The sequence below is a fragment of the Vulpes vulpes genome, chromosome 10, assembly GCF_048418805.1.
Source record: "Vulpes vulpes isolate BD-2025 chromosome 10, VulVul3, whole genome shotgun sequence".
Classification (NCBI taxonomy): domain Eukaryota; kingdom Metazoa; phylum Chordata; class Mammalia; order Carnivora; family Canidae; genus Vulpes; species Vulpes vulpes.
Window position 1 is genome coordinate 62,173,828 of NC_132789.1, and position 18,186 is coordinate 62,192,013.

Consider the following 18,186-nt stretch of genomic DNA (forward strand, 5'->3'; position numbering starts at 1 on the left):
TGGTAGAAAGTCAGAAGTTTCATCATTGCCCAGGAGTTACAAGTCCACCCCTACCACAGCATCAGTAGAGACAATGTGAGAAGCTGGAAGTCCTAGCACTAACAAGGTGTCAACAGAGGCTGCTTTTCTTCATACAAAGCTTGTGTATGAATGTTTATGACAGCTTTACTTGTAGCCTCTCAACTTAAAACAACCCAGATGCCCTCCAACAGGTAGTTAAATAGTGCTAATCCATTTCATGGAATACTACCCAGCAATAAAAAGGAATAAGCTATTGATACAATAACCTGGATAAAACTACAAAAATTATGCTGAGTGAAAAAAAAAGTCTCAAGAGGTATATACTGTACAATTCTATTTACATGACTTTTTTTTTTTTAAGATTTTATTTATTTATGCATGAGAGACACAGAGAGAGAGGCAGAAACACAGGCAGAGGGAGAAGCAGGCCCCATGCAGGGAGTCCGATGAGGGACTCGATCCCGGGTCTCTGGGATCATGCCCTGGGCTGAAGGCGGCACTAAACTGAGCCACTCAGGCTGCCCTACATGACATTCTTGAAGTAACAAAATTATAGAAATAGAGAAGAGGTTAGTTGTTTCTGGGGGAGAAAGTGAGATGGAAGAGAATTAGGTGTGCCTATATAGAACACCAACATGAGTGATCCTTGTAGTGATAGAAATATTCTCTAACTTCACTGCATCAATATCAGTACCCTGGTTGTGATACTGTATTATTATTTTCTAAGATGTTACATTATGAGACATTTTAGGAAACTAGATAAAGGGAATAACAGTCTCTGAATTCTTTCCTACAATTGCATGTGAATCTACAATTATCATAAAATAAAAATTTTTGTTAAAAAATGTATTTAAAATGTATGTTGGACAAAATATTTTGTCAAAGAACCAAAACATAAACAAATAATCCAAGTGAAAATCCTCCAACTGAAAAATAAAATAATTGAAATGAAGAAATCAGTAGGTAATATTAATAGTGTTGTAGACACAGCTGAAGAAAGAATTAGTAAACTGGAAGACAGGTCAGAAGAAAACCCACAATGAAGCATGAAGAAGCAGAAAGATGGAGAATACAAAAGAAAGACTAAGAGCTATGAAAAATACAGTGAATAGGCTTCACATACTTGTTAGTTGCAGTTTGAGAAAAAAGGAGAGAGCAATTAGAGCAGTAGCAATATTAAGAATTTTCCAATATTGAAAAAAAAAAAAGACATGAGTCCACAAAACAAGAAGTACACAAACCCCATGGAGAAGTGAAGAGAGAAATTACAGAGAAATGCAATTAAACAATGAGATACCACTATGCACCTATTAGAATACCAAAATCCGGAACACTGACAACACTAAATGCTAGCAGGGATATGGAACAATAAGAACTTGCATTCAAGGCAGCCCTGGTGGCGCAGTGGTTTAGCACCACCTGTAGCCTGGGATGTGATCCTGGGGCCCCTGGATCAAGTCCCACGTCAGGCATCCTGTATGGAGCCTGCTTCTCCCTCTGCCTGTGTCTCCGCCTCTCTCTGTCTATGAAGCCAATTTGGAAGAGTTTGGTAGTTTATTATAAAACTAAACCTACTCTTACTATATGATCCAGCAATCATGCTTGATGGTATTTACCCAAAGGTATTGGAAAGTTCTGTCTACACAAAACCTACACACTGATGTTTATAGCAGTTTTATTCATAATTTCCGAAATTTGGATGTAACCAAGATATCTTTCAGTAGGAAAACTGATAAATTAACTGTGGTATATTTATTCAGTGTAACATTATTCACAGTTTAAAAAAAAAAAGCTATGAAGTCATGAAAAGACATGGAAGAAACTTAAATATATATTGCTAAGTGAAAGAAGCCAATCTTAAAATCCTTTATAATTCCAATCATATGACATTCTGGAAAAGGCAAAACTATGGGGAGAATAAAAATATCAGGGCTTGGGGTGGGGTGAAGTATGAACAAGTGAAGCATAGAGGACTTTTAAGGCAGGAAATTACTCTGGGTGATTCCATGATGGTGGATATGTGTCATTACACATTTGTCAAAACCCGTAGAATGTACAACACCAAGAGTACACTCTTAACTGTGGACTTTGGGTGATTATGATGTGTCAGTGTAGGTTCATCAGTTGCAACAAATCTACCAATCTGGTGTAAGATGATAATGGGGGAGGCTATGTATGTGTAGGAGAGGGGGCATACAGGAAATCTCTCATCTTCTTTTCAGTTTTGCTGTGAGCCTAAAACTGCTCTAAAAAAAATAATAAAGTCCTCAAGTAATAGGAAGAGTAAATATGAGCTATTCTAAAAATAGTATAAAACTATGGAAGCAAAATTTTGTGTAATTTAAAATACAGAGAGAATTAAACAGTAAAATTATAAAATGTTCTAATTCCTTTGAGTTGTTCTTGAAAAAGTTATCATTTTCTTTGGACTTTGTATAAGTTGGTGTATGTTAAAAACTTTATGGTTTGTGGACACAAAAAGAATGGTAAGAGAATGTAGAACTAGCAAAATAATTCTAATAGGGAGAAAACAATATATTCACTTGGTCCAGAAGAAGAATAAGAAGGCACCTAAAAAGACGGAGACATATGCTTTTATCATTGATAGATCAGTGATTAGTGTTAAGAAATGTACAGGAGATTAGGCACTTATTCTTGGACAAGGTACATAGTGCATGTTTCCATAAAAATTCTGGCTGTCATCAACCTAGAAATGGTGTCATTCTGAATATACCCAGAACTCAAAACTAAATGGCTCATACCCAATTGGACTGAAAGAAGCTGTTTGACTGAATAGTAATAACAGAGGCATTTAGTGCAGTCTCAAAATCTGTGAGATGTGCTGAAAAATATAGTTGAAGACTATACACTAGAGAGGACTATGATAACATTGATTTGGGATCTCTGAACTTTCTTAAATTTATTATTACTATTTGATGTATATATCCAAAAGATAGTATTTTATATTAAACTGTTTTATGCTACAGTAATCTAGTCCATTCTTAAATGCCAGTTGACTGGATAAGCTTATTGATGAATGTACTTAATAAGAGGGAAAAAATAAAATTTTAAATGTTAGGACAAAAAAAAATAAATGTTAGGACAAAAGTCCTCAAAAACAGCAAGAAAAGTAACTAAGAGACTCAGTCTCTGCTAACTTGAGATGGTCAGAAATCAGAAGGAAAAAAACCTGGTAGAGCAATCTAGAAAGGTATTATGGGGGTACCTGACCAGGTACCAGACTTAAGGGTTAACCAACATGATAATTTAGTATTGGGACAGCTAAGTTCTTGTACCACTGAGGCCATTCTTAAAAACTGATACGCTTTTGGAACACAAGAGCCTTTTTTTTAAATGTTACTAGTTGAAAAGGAACTCTTAAATAAATGGACAAATATGATATGTTCATGGATAAAAAGATTTAATATTGTAAAAAATACCAGCTCTTCGCAAAGTGATTGCTGGATTGTTGCACTTCAGTACATTTAATGAGTATCTCTAAAGTGTATTCGTGTTTGTATTATGGAATTTGTAAGTTGTTTCAAAATATACATGAGAAAGCTACATTATTAGCAAGTAAAGCAAAGACATTACTGAAGAAGAAAAACAAAGTTGAGAAACTTGTCTCACCAAATAACAGCATTTTTTTTTAACTATAATGATTTAGATGATTGTCATACTGGCTAGTGGAACTAATAGTGCAGAACAAACCTTTTGTCCTGTCGGTTTTGATCATTAGAGAGAAGAGGGAGTAGTCATTAAATAGTGCTAGAACAATACTTATACAGCTATACAATGTATTCGTTTCCATTGATGCTGTAACATATTACTACAAATTTAGTGGGTAAAAACCACATAAAATTACTATCTAGCCCGCTGGAGGTCAGAAGCCCAAAATGAGTTTCACTATGCGATAATCAGGTATCTTCAGGACTTCCATTTCTTGTGGGGACTCCAAGGCATAATCCATTTCCTTACCTTTGACAACTTTTAGAGGAACCCTATGTATTCTGGCTCATAGCTCATAGTTCATTCCTCAGTCTTCAAATCCTGCAGCATAGGATCTTTAAATCTTTCTGTATTCTGATATCCTTTCTATTTCGCTCTTCCACTTTAAAGGATCCTTGAAATTATCTTGGTTCACTTGGATAATCCAGGATTCTTAATTTTAAAGCAGATTATAAAATTTAATTAATTTGCAATATTCATTTCTCTTTCCAAGTAATATAATATATGCAGGGATTCTGGGATTAGAATGTGGACATCTTCGGTGGACCATTATTCTGTTCACTACACACAAAAAAATTAAATGAATCTGAACCCCTACTTTACAACACAAAAGTCAATTCATAATGGATTAAAAACTTAACTATGTAAGGCAGTAGTACAGTACTTTCAGAAGATAGTTTGAAGAATAGTTTTATGACCTCGAGATAGGGGAAGGATTTCTCAAACTAAACATAAACCTGAAAATCTTAAAAGATTGAAAATTCAATCACATTATTGTTTTTTAAAAGATTTTGTTTATTTGAGAGAGAGAGCACAAAGTAAGGAAGGAGGAAAGGCAATGGGAGAGGGATAAGCGGACTCTTCTCCTCAGTTCCTCAGACTCCCCTCTCCTGGGCTCAATTCCAGGACCCTGGAATTATGACCTGAGCTGAAAGCAGACGCCTAACTGACTGAGCCTCCCAGGCACCTCTCAGTCACATTAATATTAAGATCTTCTGTTTTCAGAAGATGCCTTAGAATAAGTGACCAGTGGTAGAGACTAATTGCAAGTCCTATAACTGGAAGAAGATTAATAGCCAAAATACATAAGAAATTCCTACAAATTTGTGGAAAAATTAACCTCTATTAAAGAAAAACAGTGAAAAGACTGGACAGGTAGGTTCACAAAGTGACACTCAATGCACATAGGATCAGGTGCTCAATCTTAATTAGTCATCAGGATAATGTAAAATGAAACCACAATAGATATAAGTGATTAAAAGCTTGCCTAAAATCATACAGCCTGAAAAACTCGGACTAGGACTAAATTCATGGTCCTTAAGTATTTACACTATCCCATGCTTCTTTTTAATTTACATTTTTTGGAGTATTTTTAATATTTGAGTTGCACAGATCTTTTTATTAGCATTGTAAATCAAGGTTAACTTGATTGGAATCTCTATCCAGTAAGGGTACTAACGTCAACCACATTAACAAAATGAAATGTAAAATTCATGATTGTCTCAATAGATGCAGAAAAAACATATGACAAAATTAAACATCGATTTTTGATAAAAACTTTCAACAAAGTAGATATAGAGGAAATGGACCTCAATGTAATAAAGGCCATATATGACAAGCTCACATCTAATATTCATACTCAATAGTGAAGAGCATAAAACTTTTCTTCTAAGAGCAGGAATAAGACAAGAATGCCTGCTGTCAGCACTTTTATTCAATATAGTATTAGAATTCCTAGCCAGAGAAGTAAGGCAAGAAAAAATAAATAAAAGGCACCTAAATTTGAAAGGAAGAAGTAAGTAAAACTCACTATTTACAGATGACATGATTTTATAGAGAAAAAAACCCTAAAGACTCCACCAAAAAACTGTTAGAACTAATAAATGAATTCAGGAAAGTTGCAGAATATAAAATCAATGTACAAAAGATTGTTAAGGTTTTATACACTAATGACAAACTGTCAGAGAAAATAAGAAAATGATCCCATTTGCAGCTGCATCAAGATGTATAACTAAGAATAAATTTAACCACGAAGGTAAAAGACCTGTACACTGAAGACTGTAAAATAATGATGAAAGAAATTGAAGAATATACAAATAAATGGGAAGATATTCCATACCCATAGATTGGAATAGTTAATACTGTAAAAATGACATACTACCAAAAGCAATCTCTATAAAAATTCCAGTGGAAATTTTCACAGAAATAAAAAATAATCCTAAAATTTGTATGAAATGGTAGTTAAAGCCATCTTGAGAAAGAAGAAGAAAGCTGGAGGCATCGTGCTCCCTGATTTCAACTGTATAATGAAGCTATAACCATCAGAATAAAGCTATAATAATCAAAACAGCATGATGTTGTTGGCTTAAAAACAGGCACGTAAAAACAATTGACCTGAATAGAGAGCCCATGAATAGACCTATGCATATATGGCCAATTAATTTATGACAAAGGCAACAGGAATATTTAACAAGGAAGAGATGGTCTCTTTAATAAACCTGGACAGCTACATGCAAAAGAATGAAACGACTACTATCTTAAACCATACACAAAAATTAACTCAAAAATGGAATAAAGACTTAAATGTAAACCTGAAACCACAAAACTCTTAGAAGAAGATACAGGCAATTAAACTCCTTGACATTGATTTTGGCAGTGAATTTTTGCATCTGATTCCAAAAGCAAAGTAAACAAGTGAGACTATATGAAACTAAAAAGCTTCTGCACAGCAAAAGAAATGGTCAACATGGGACACCTGGATGGCTCAGTGGTTGAGCGTCTGCTTTTGCCTCAGGGCATGATCCTGAGGTCCTGGGATCGATCGAGTGCTGCATCGGGCTCCCCATGGGGAAGCTGCTTCTCCCTCTGCCTATGTCTCTGTGTCTCTCTCTGTGTCTCTCCTGAATAAAATCTCAAAAAAAAAAAAAAAGCAACAAAATAAAAGGGCAACCTACTGAATGTTTGCAAATCGTATGTCCAGTAAGAGGTTAATATCCAAAATATGTAAAAACTCCTACAGCTCAACAGCAAAAATACAAACAATCCAATTAAAACATGGGGTAGAAGACCTCAGTGGACATTTTTCCAATATCCAAAGAAGACGTACAGATGGCCAACAGGCATATGAAAGGATGTTGAACATCACTAGTCATTAGGGAAATGCAAATCAAAGCCACTGTGAGATATCACCTCGCACCTGTTACAGTGAGTGCTACCAAAAAGACAGGAGTTAATAACTGTTGATGAGGATGTGGGAAAGCGGGAACTCTGTGCACTGTTGGTGGAAATGTAAGTTGGTGCAACCACTGTGGAAAACGGTATGGAGATTCCTCAGAAAATTAAAAATAGAACTACCATATGATCCAACAATTTTATCTCTGGGCATTTGTCTGAAAAAAATGAAATCATTAATTTGAAAAGACACCTGCAACCTTGTATTCATTGTGGCATGATTTACAATAGCTAATACTTGGAAACAACCTAAGTGACCACTGATAGATGAATGAAAGAAACACAGATACAATAAAATACTACTCAGCCATATCAAAGAACATGATGGACCTTGAGGGCATCATTATAGTAAATGAAGTAAGTCACATAGGAAAAACAAATATCATGATTTTACTTATATGTGGAATATTAAAAAAGCAAAACAACACAAAGCAAAATGAAAAACCAAGTTTGCAGATACACAGAACACATTGGTGGTTGCCAGAGAAGAGGAGGGTAGGGACTGGCCAAAATGAGTAAAAAGGGTCAAAAGATACAAGCTTTCAGCTATAAAATAAGTAAATCATGGGGATATAATATACAGCATGATGACTTTTGTCAATACTATACTGAATATTTGAAAGTTGTTAAGAGAGTACATCTTAAAAGTTATCATCACCAGAAAAAAAAAATGTTTTTGTGACTACATATGGTGCATTTTAACTAGACTTGATCATTTCACAGTGTATACAAAAATCAAGTCATTGTGTTGTATACCTGAAAGTAATATAATGTTATATGTCAATTATACCTCAATTTTTTGGGGAAAAAAAGGATTAATACTTAAGATGGAAAATAAGATTATCTACTTACTTCTTTCTCATTTTTCTTTTTTTCTTGTTAACTAAAATAATGTGCAAGTGATACACACTTTTAGAATATCTGAAACATTATTCTAAAATTTAAGTGTAATTGTTTATAGCCTAAAATTAGAAGTAAACTTTTTCATGGACTTAATTGTAGCATTTTACTCTATTAATTTTAATTATGATTGAGCATTTAACATTTATATTCGAACTCAGTAATTTATAGAAAATTTTTCCTTTTATAATTAGTACTTACCTGGAAAGTTTCCAAGGAGAATAAAATGTCAAAGAAAGAATTTTATGATACAAAAATTTATAAAAAAAAAAAAAATTTTATTCAAACACTTAGGGAACAGGGGAAACATATACACTTTACTCACAGTTATTCTCTCTCATAATGAGTATGGTATACAGCAGTACAATAAATAATTTTTGATATCTATAATTATGTATTACCTAGTTTTTTATTGTGATTTTGCCGTAATGAAATAGAAAAGTTATAAACCAGATCACAAAAACTGGCTCAAAAAATGAAAACTAATTACTTAATCCGTAATATGTGGCCATCGAAGTTAGGAAGCCTGTGTCTTTTAAATTTAAGAGTAGTTTGAAGATTTTTGGAGTTCCCTTAACCAGTCACTATTTTCAGCGAAATTTTATGTTGTGGATCTCAATTCTTTCAATATGTATTAGCATAAAACATAAAAGAATTAATTTTATAAGTATTTTGTAGTGATGGAGAAACTGGATTTTGTCACTTTTTGTCCTTCATATGTTTGTTTTCATTTATTTGGTGTACCTCTACTTCACATTTTCCTAAAAATTTACTGCACTAATCTTAACTCTTTGGAGAGTGCTACATGTAAACCATGTTCTTGGAATTGTATTTTCAGAAAAGCATGTGGGTGGTGTTGGATTCACTTGAGTAGAATTTTAATTAGATCTACTGCATTCACTTTTATTAAAAGAAAGAATACCAATTCCTTTTTTAGCATGCTGACCATGCTTTATTCTGACAGAGGGCCCCCTTTTAATTTGTTCTTGAAGTTCCATCATTTATCTTTCAGAAATAGTCATGTCACTTTTCTAACTTCAAAATGTTTGATAATTCCTCTTCTTTATACTCAAAAGATAAAATATCCTTATACCATTCAAGGCCATTTCTGATCTGTCATTAAGATCCTTTGCAACCTAATCAATTACCCTGTTTTTCACCCTCTGCACCTCAGGTAGCTTGCACACTGTCTTGGCACACTGGATTATTCATTGTTTCCCGTGTGATTAATTTTATATCTGGTATGCTTCCTTGGAGCTCCTCCTTCTATGTGGAATATCCTCTCCGTTTCTGCCACCCTTTCCTTCCACAGCTTCTGGCAATTAAAATCTAGGCACTTTTTAAAATCCAGTTTAGAAAACATCTCTGTGATCTTTTTCTTTTCTCCTTCTCACCCTCTTCTCTACTCTTCTCTCATAGGACTTAATCTGTGTGATTTACTGCTCTAATCAAACCTGATAGTACAATTAGTTGTTTGTGTCTTCTCCTCTCCCACCTAGTAGAGTTCCTCGATGGTCAGTGTTCAGTGTTATTAAATGAAATGATGTACCATAGTGCTTAAGAGCATACTTTCGGAAAATCCTTTTGGGACCCCATATTCCCCTTCAACTATCTTTTTATCTGTTCTTTTTTTTTTTACTAGAAAACTTGAAAATGCTGCCAATTTCTTTCCCTTTTTCTCTTGAATTCCATCACTCCATCAAACCACCCTTTCAGGGGCACTAATGACCCATGTTTCTAAATCCCATGGTATATTCTCAACTATCTTACTTGGCCTGCCTTCAGTATTTCACACAATTTGCCTCTCAAATGAAAGTCCTTTTTCTCTCATATTGTAAGCAAAGTCTTTCACAAAATACTTTTTTCCCTTTCTCGTCTTTTGGCTTATTTTGCTGATTCTGCTTCTTTCAAAACTCTAATTGTTGGAGTGCTTTTTAAAAAAAATCAATGCTTACTACCTGGGTGATCTCATGACTTTAAATACCATCTATATGCTGATAGATCCCAAACTGTAGCCCAGTTAGTAACAATCTTATTCTTCCTGTTGCTTGGGCTAGAAATCTTGGAGACAACATTGACGTCTCTCGTTCTCACACTGCCTAGATACAGTCCTTCAACAATTTTGTAGTCTCTACCATCAGAACATATCTCAAATTCTATCACTTCTCACCATCCTCAGGATTATTACCCTGGTCTAAACCTCTCCTCTAGATTATTCTAATAACTGCCTAATTGGTCTTAACTGCTTCTATTTTCACCACCTATAGTAGATAAGATGTATGTATCTATTATGTCTGTTATGCAGAAGATACATATGTGTAGGATCTGAGAATTATATAGAAACTTAGATATAATTTCTGTTTACTGGAACCTATTCCTATTCAAACAACTATTATTTCAAAGCAGTGTTGAAATAAATGGGTGGAAGAAGGATATAGGCTATAGAAATTCATAATTAGAAAGGAATGTTGCTAGTCATGGTGCCAAAAAATATATAATTTGAGCTTGTTCATATAGGATGGCTTTAGTTTGAGCTAGAGAGTGGAGAACTTTATAATCCATTTGGAAGTGATTGAATGAGCAAAGACACCAAGAAGTAAATGTGGAGAATAGTCTGAAACAATGGATAGAGGAAACTGAATTCTGGATTATAGTGGGAAAATAGTGCTTAACTATTAAGTGAGCACTTAATTGTTTTTGATAACTTGAAATTGGTGAGGTTTTTTTCCTCTTTTTATATTTTACCTCAGTTGCAATCAAAATTGTATGATGTGATAGTTTAGCATTTCATTATTTAAATTCAAAACCACCTCATGATATTTTGTTTAAACTGTGCTGAAAATCTGCAGGGCATAAATGAGATCAAGTCAGACCCAACTCAGCATATGGTGCTTTAATGGCTGGCACTGAAGGAGTTCTCTTTGCATAGCTGTTGAATTATCGCCACCATTAGCAGGTGTTGCAGTGAAATATGCACTATAATGTTGCCAGTAAAATTAAATGTGATTTGCAGCATAATGGAAACTTTACAAAGACCTATAGATCCCTTTAAAAATTAAGTTTTTTTTAATATTGTTAATTTACAAGTTCTTTCTCATAGTATTATCTTCATAATATTGTTTTTTCTACTGCTGTATGTTGAAGGAATACTCAGAAGCAGATCTTAAACACTTCAAATATATAACTTAAAAGTGTTTACAAAAATATTACATTTTTGTCAAATCTGAAGTGTGTGCCATATACACAGAAGGTATTTAAAAGTATTTCATGATTGAATTTAATGCCATCTATAATTTAAATTGGAAAAATTAAAAAGTGATTCGCTTTTTTTATTGCAGTGATCGGCACGTTGGTAAAATTTATTCCAAATCCTCTTCCTTTCTGGACTATGTCCGAAAGTCTCTTAAGAAGCTTGGATTAGATGAGTCCAAGGTCAGTGTATATTTGTTATTTTCATGGAAGAAAAACAGAAACTCTATGGGGTAATGAATTGAGATGATACAAAATAATTTACCTTCTATTTTTCAAATGTGAAAACATGTAATATATATTAGAAAATATCTAATTATATTGAGACCATTATCTTTATTCCAAGTTCACCTTTCCTGTCAATGTGAGTGGTTTGCTAGCATACATCTCTAGAGAGTTTCCTCCTTTAAGTTTATTCAGGTATCATGTACCAGTTCTGAAATCAAAACAGTTAAAAAGCAAGATAATAGAACAAATGGGGATTATAAGTAAAGCAAGAGCAGTGAGACAATAAACTCCATTTAAAGACTGTATAACTTAAGTTATACAGTCAAATTAAAAACTTAAAAAAGTTCTAACACTGAGAAAAAAATTATCAATTCAGAGATACTAGAATATTAAATTGAACTTGGATTGGGATCCCTGGGTGGCGCAGCGGTTTGGCGCCTGCCTTTGGCCCAGGGCACGATCCTGGAGACCCGGGATCGAATCCCACATCGGGCTCCCGGTGCATGGAGCCTGCTTCTCCCTCTGACTGTGTCTCTGCCTCTCTCTCTCTCTCTGTGTGACTATCATAAATAAAAAAAAAAAAAAAAAAAAAAAATTGAACTTGGATCACTCTGGTATTTGGGTGTTTTTTTGTTTGTTGGTTTGGAGGTGGTGTGTTTTTTTTTTTTTTTTTGCTTTTTTGTTTTTTTGTTTTTTTGTTTTTTTTTTTTTTTTGTTTTGTTTTGGTTTTTGGGGAGGGAGAGACAGGAGAGGGATAGAGACAATCTTAACAGGTTCCATGCCCAGAGTAGACCCCCACATGACACTCCATCTCATAACCCTGGGATTATGACCTGAACCAAAATCAAAAGTCAGACATTTGTCTGACTGAGCCACCCAGGTGCCCCACTCTGGTATTTTGAATTGATTATAAATTGAAATAAAGAAAAAATAAATAAATAAATAAATTGAAATAAAGAATAAAATAGTTGGTTTTAGAGGTTTTAAATCCATGAAATGGATTTCTTGAAGAAGTAACACAGGTATAATTATTGTATCAAAGCTAGAGGGTATTATTTATGGTACCAGTTGTTCATTTATTCCCCAGTTGCTTTATTATTTAAAGCTATTAGACTGTTATTAATCAGGTTTCTTCTGTATAAAATGGCTATTCAAAACTATTTCTAACTCTCATGATTTGAGATTAAATGAAGTAATGTACATAAAATACCTAGCACTTTTTTACATAGTAAGTAGAAAGAAAATAATATTAGTTCCTGTAGTTTTCATATATAGTTTTTATTCATTATAGATATTATATATTATGATATTATATTAATATTATGGCTAATAATATTATATTTTATGTATGGTTTTTATTATTCTGATTTTTGTGTATGTGCTACCAATAATAACATGACTGATATGACTCTTGTCAGTATTTTTATTTAGTCACCAAATGAAGATCCTTCTAGTCTTCATAAGTGAATGAGAATAGACCACTTTTATCCAAGTTATTTTATTTCTAGGTTTTTAAAAAAACATTTTAACTAAATCAGACTGGCTTTCCTTGCAATCAGTCTCATTTAGTGGATATCTTTATTCCATATCTCAATTTGATGTCTTGCAGTAATGTCAAGAATGTCTGGCATTATTTTACAGATAAAGAGCTAGGTATTTACTTAAACTAAAAATATATTATCCTTTGCCAAAATCTAAACAGCAGAAACCCAGAAAAACAATGTTACTTATCCTTCCTGATAGCTTTCTCTTCCCAGGTTTGTTTTTAATAGTAACTGTAGTAAATGTCCCTTATTGATAGGAATTTTTTTTGTTTTTGTTTTTGTTTTTTTTGTTTTTTTTTTTTGAGAGAGAGCACAAGCATCTGGTACTGAGGAGAAGGCCAGATAGAGAGAGGAGAGAGAGAATTTGGAGCAGAGTCCACACTGAATGTGGAACCTGATGCAGGGCTTGATCTCATGACCCTGATATGACCCAAGCCAAAATCAAGAGTCAGATGCTTAACCAACTGAACCACCCACCCAGCCACCCCAATAGGAATATTAATAATAGCTAATAGTTACTAAGCACTTGCTGTGTGGTAGTTATTATGCTAAGAACATCACATCTTCTCATTTACTTTTCATGAAACTCTTATGGTAAATACTATCCTTATTCCAGTGTAATGATCTAGGAAGAGAGGTGTTGAAAAAGACAAGTCATTTTCCCAGGGTCAGAGAGAGCTACCAAGTAGAAGTGGAACATGAGCACAGATTCAGCTAACATCAAAACCTCAACTGTTGACCATCATTATACTGAGAAGTAAAATGAAATAGAAAAGAAAAACAGACTAATGTAGATATGTATCACCATGTAAAATCAGTCTTAAATTATTCCTTGTATTAGTTAATAAAGGCAATAATAGTGTCCTACTGATTTTCTCATAATAATATTTAAGCTCATTAAGAACAAGTATGTCAGACAAAATGAATAAGAAGACAAAAAGGAACAGAAACCCAAACTGGAAGACTTTTGGGGTGAAACATACAGAACAACATAACATAAATATTTAAAAGGATGAAAGGAAGGAAATAGATGTGTACCTGTTTTGGGAGTAGGGGGTTTATTTTAATTTTAAACAAGAGGAACTGAAGAATTTTTTTCTGTCAGATCAGAGTGATTAGAGCATAAACCAACGTTATGTTTTCTTTTTTTTTTTTTTTTTTAATTTTTATTTATTTATGATAGTCACACACAGAGTGAGAGAGAGAGGCAGAGACATAGGGAGAGGGAGAAGCAGGCTCCATGCACCGGGAGCCCGATGTGGGATTCAATCCCGGGTCTCCAGGATCGCGCCCTGGGCCAAAGGCAGGCGCTAAACCGCTGCGCCACCCAGGGATCCCCAACATTATGTTTTCAATCCAATACAAATTCCTATTTTTCTCCCACATCATGAAATATCACTGCTCAAATTAAAGTTTTAACAAGCTCAATAAAAGATTTGTGTATGGTTTCACTTAATTTCATTTTATTTTATTTTTTAAAGATTTTATTTATGAGAGACACAGAGGGAGGCAGTGACATAGGCAGAGGGGGGAAGCAGGCTCCCTGTGGGAACTCTGATGTGGGACTCCATCCCAGGACCCTGGGATCAATCACTGAGCCACCTAGTCACCCCTGTATGGTTTCATTTTAAAAATGGAATTAATTTTCACATGAGATTCTAGGCACTGAAAAGTATCAAAACCACCAAAGTTTAAAATGTTAAATATACCACAATACTTAAAAGATCTTTGACTAAGTTTGTGATCATTTATTGTTAAGCTTATATAATTGGAAGTGTGGTTAATGTGTTGATGGGTTTCTAATCTTTTAAAGCACATCTTCATATTCAAAACTATGTTAAGTAAGTAAAGTGTCCAGAAAATCTCTTAATGTGCTCTGGATGTATTTTTAGTTACAAGAAATCATGTTAAATGTATGGGAGTAAACAGAAAAATATTCCCAAATTATCATTCCAAAAGGGGAACAGAGCTCCATGTACTAGATATATAAGTGGCTTATACACAGCTTAAAAGCTTAGTCCATAATTCCTATTGTCAGTTGTAAAAGACAGCATCGGACATTTTCTCTTAGAGCAGGATTTGGCAGCACTGTTGACATTTGGGTAAGTCTTTGTTGTCAGGGGCTGCCCTGTTCATTGAAGGATGTTTAGCAACATCCCTGATCTCTATCCTCTAAATGTCAGCAGTAACACCCTAGTAGTATAAAAAAATTATTAATTAAAAAAGAAGTCTCCAGACATTGCCAAAAATTCCCTGCGGTGCAGTGTCCCCACTCTCCACCCCCAGTGAGGTCACTGTCTTCAAACATTTGTCATCTTAGTGATTCAATTTGCAATCATCTAATATTTCCATTATAAACTCCATATATTTTTTTAAATGCCACTTTATATATTACACCAAGAAACATGGAGAAAGGAAGTGTGGGGAAGAAGCAATGATTCCATTCTTCTGTTTTGAAGGCTTTTTATCAAAACAATCCCCTCCTTAATCTTTCGTTTTTGCGTAGCTCTAACTACTTATAGACAATATTGTTTCAGTCCAGTATAAAGTATGTCTATTTAAGCAGTGTTTAGATTCTGAAACAATAAATTGTGACAGTACATCAACCACCTTGTATCAGGAGCTATCATGTTTATAATGAATGAATTTCTTAGAATGAAACATTTCAGTAAAATTCTTGTAATGTTCAGCTACTTTTTTGTAAAACATTTAATAGCACCTGAAAAATGTCTAAAATATTAACATCCTAATGATTAGCTTTACCTAAATGTTAAAAAAAAAAAAATTAGGTATTTTCAAACTATATCTTCTGTCCCAAACTTGGATATCTCACCAATTTCAGAAAACTTCAAAAATTGTCTTTTTAAGTTTTCAGGATTTCTTCATGGTCCATAGCATTTTGCCTTCTTTTGTCAGTTGATAATTACTTTTCTGCTTTTCTGTCTCTTTCTCCTAGCTTATAATGCATGCACACAAATGCACAATTGCAAACATGCTCATATCCTTCGGATTTTAAAAGCATCAGACCTGGTCTTATTTGCTAGACAAAGAATGAGCTGGAGTATTTGTTTTTAAGAAGAGGGAAAGAAAAGCTTATTTTCTAGAACTTGTGTGTTATACACATAGAATGAATACTCAAATAATTGAAGTTAATTTCAGATGTTAAGTAAAATAAGACCATAAAACTGGTGATTTGTTGGGGATGCTGTAGTGTTGAATAGAGTTGAAAACTACTAAGCTAAAACCTTAATGGAAGTAAGGGATAATATATTTATTTATTTTTTAATGGATCAGTTATTTAATAAAGTTCTTTGTAAGAAATTTAGAACATCAATTTGTGAGGATAAACTCCATTTTGTGAGAGAAAACCGAGTGGAGATCACCCTGAAGCTGAGGAACAGCTTTGATTTTTGGCAGAATTGGAGAGTCTACAGCTTTCTGATCAACCTTGCACTGCTTTGTGGTCTCATGTTTCTCCTTCTCGTTGCCTTCCTCGTGTCTGGGTTTACACAGCTTCTTCTTGAAGTAAGCATCAGTGAGATCTTTTGGGATTTTCATCCTGCTGATCTCAATTTTGGTGGAGGTGGCAGTGACAAATTTCTGTGTGTTCTACACAGAGGAACTCAGTTAAGACCAGAGATCTCGTCACAAGTAGCAAGCCACTGCTCTGTGGCTACAGGAAAACCACCCTCTTGCGTCTGTGTTGCCCAGTGAGGATGATCAGAATGGTCCCAGGAATGATGCTAGCTCACAATTTTCTCAATGCTTCCTGAAAGGTTTTTTGCTACGGCTCAATAGTTTTCACGGCACATCTTCAGTTGGATAATACCTAGGCATTTTGCAAAGTTTAACCACTCCGGCACCACCATTCTTATTACCACCAACTGGTTTTGTGACAGTACCAAGAACCTTCTCCTTCTTTTTCTTCTCAACCCAGGAGTTAGCTGTGAATACTTCCTCTTGTTTATGGCCTTCCGGGAATCAGGAATATCTGCCAGTTCCTCTGGCTACCACAGGATTTCAGCTGTAATGGGACTTCGCCTTTAGTGCTTTAGCCTTGAGGTTACCATTCTTATTTCTTAATCTTGCCACTAGGATCAGCCTTCTTGGTTTCAGGTTTCTTCTTAGTTTTTTTACCCACCATCTTGCAAAATAGGAAAGAGCAGTAAAGGATAATTTAGAAAAATACTCTTAGATGTTTCCAAAAGGGAACAGTGAAAGGAAAACTTTTGAGAGCAAAACCATTTAGTTATTCATCAACAAACACCTATTTTGAAAAATCTCCCATGTGTCAAGAGCAGTATAAACTCTGGGGCTACAGAGATAATTAAGAGATAACCCATTTAAAAAGAAAACAAGTAATTATACCATGAATCTACAATAATAGACACATATATAAAGTAGGATGAAAGCATAGAGAAAGGAGTGACTCACTCTGCCTGTGAAGATTTCACAAAGGATATGTGAAGGATATATAGGGGTTCACTAAGCAGACAAGGTGGCAAGGTAGGGTGTACAACATAGCAATTCAGCTTCTTTATATGTTATGCTGTGCTCCCCACAAGTATAGCTACCATCTGTGACTGTACAACACTATCATGATACCACAGAGTACATCCCTCATGTTGTGCCTTTTATTCCACTGACTTCATGCCATAACTGGAAGCTTATATCTCCCACTTCCCTTTACGCATTTTGCCCATCTCTTATCCCCTTCCCCTCTGGAAACCTTCAGTTTGTTCTCTGTATTTTATAGGTCTGATTCTGCTTTTTGTTTATTCATCTTTTTTAGATTCCACATATGAGTAAAATCACCATGGTATTTTTCTTAGTCTAACTTATTTCACTTAGTATAATATCCTCAGGATCTATCTATGTTGTCATAAATCTTTATATCAAATCACATCATTAAAGAACTATATTGTCCTATTTACAACCCTTTGCCTACAGTAGTTCACCCCTCTAGTGATGTATTATCAGAATTATGATTAAATTGTTTGCTGTGGTATGGTTTAAGAAGGAAGATACATGGTCATTTGATTTCAAGAAATAATGACTTACTCAGGTTTTCTAAATAATTCATGGGAGGCTCTTCCAGGAATACATATACTTATAAGAAAAACTAAGATCTCTTGACTTCACAAAAACCAAGAAAGAGATGTACGGCCTAGTCTCCTCAGAATGTATTTTGTTAATGAGAGCTCTGAACTCAGCTATCTCACTCTTCATTCTAGATAATATTTCTCTCCAGATTTTTGCTTATTGATAAATTGTTTATTCATAA

General features: G+C 34.3%; 1 protein-coding gene and 1 pseudogene across 8 annotated transcripts in view; one reads left to right on the forward strand and one right to left on the reverse strand.

Annotated features, from left to right (window-relative positions):
* Positions 1–18,186, forward strand: part of METTL25 (methyltransferase like 25) — a 158,634-nt gene that overhangs the window by 80,733 nt on the left and 59,715 nt on the right. For all 8 annotated transcript variants that reach the window (XR_011994895.1, XR_011994893.1, XR_011994890.1 and 5 more), the window contains one exon: positions 11,220–11,313. Coding sequence is in view for 1 of the 8 variants with exons in the window: in XM_072724505.1 (XP_072580606.1) it covers positions 11,220–11,313 (94 nt within the window). In the remaining 7 variants the exon portion in view is untranslated. The remainder of the gene's footprint in view (positions 1–11,219; positions 11,314–18,186) is intronic.
* Positions 16,225–17,146, reverse strand: LOC112914930 (large ribosomal subunit protein eL6 pseudogene; annotated as a pseudogene).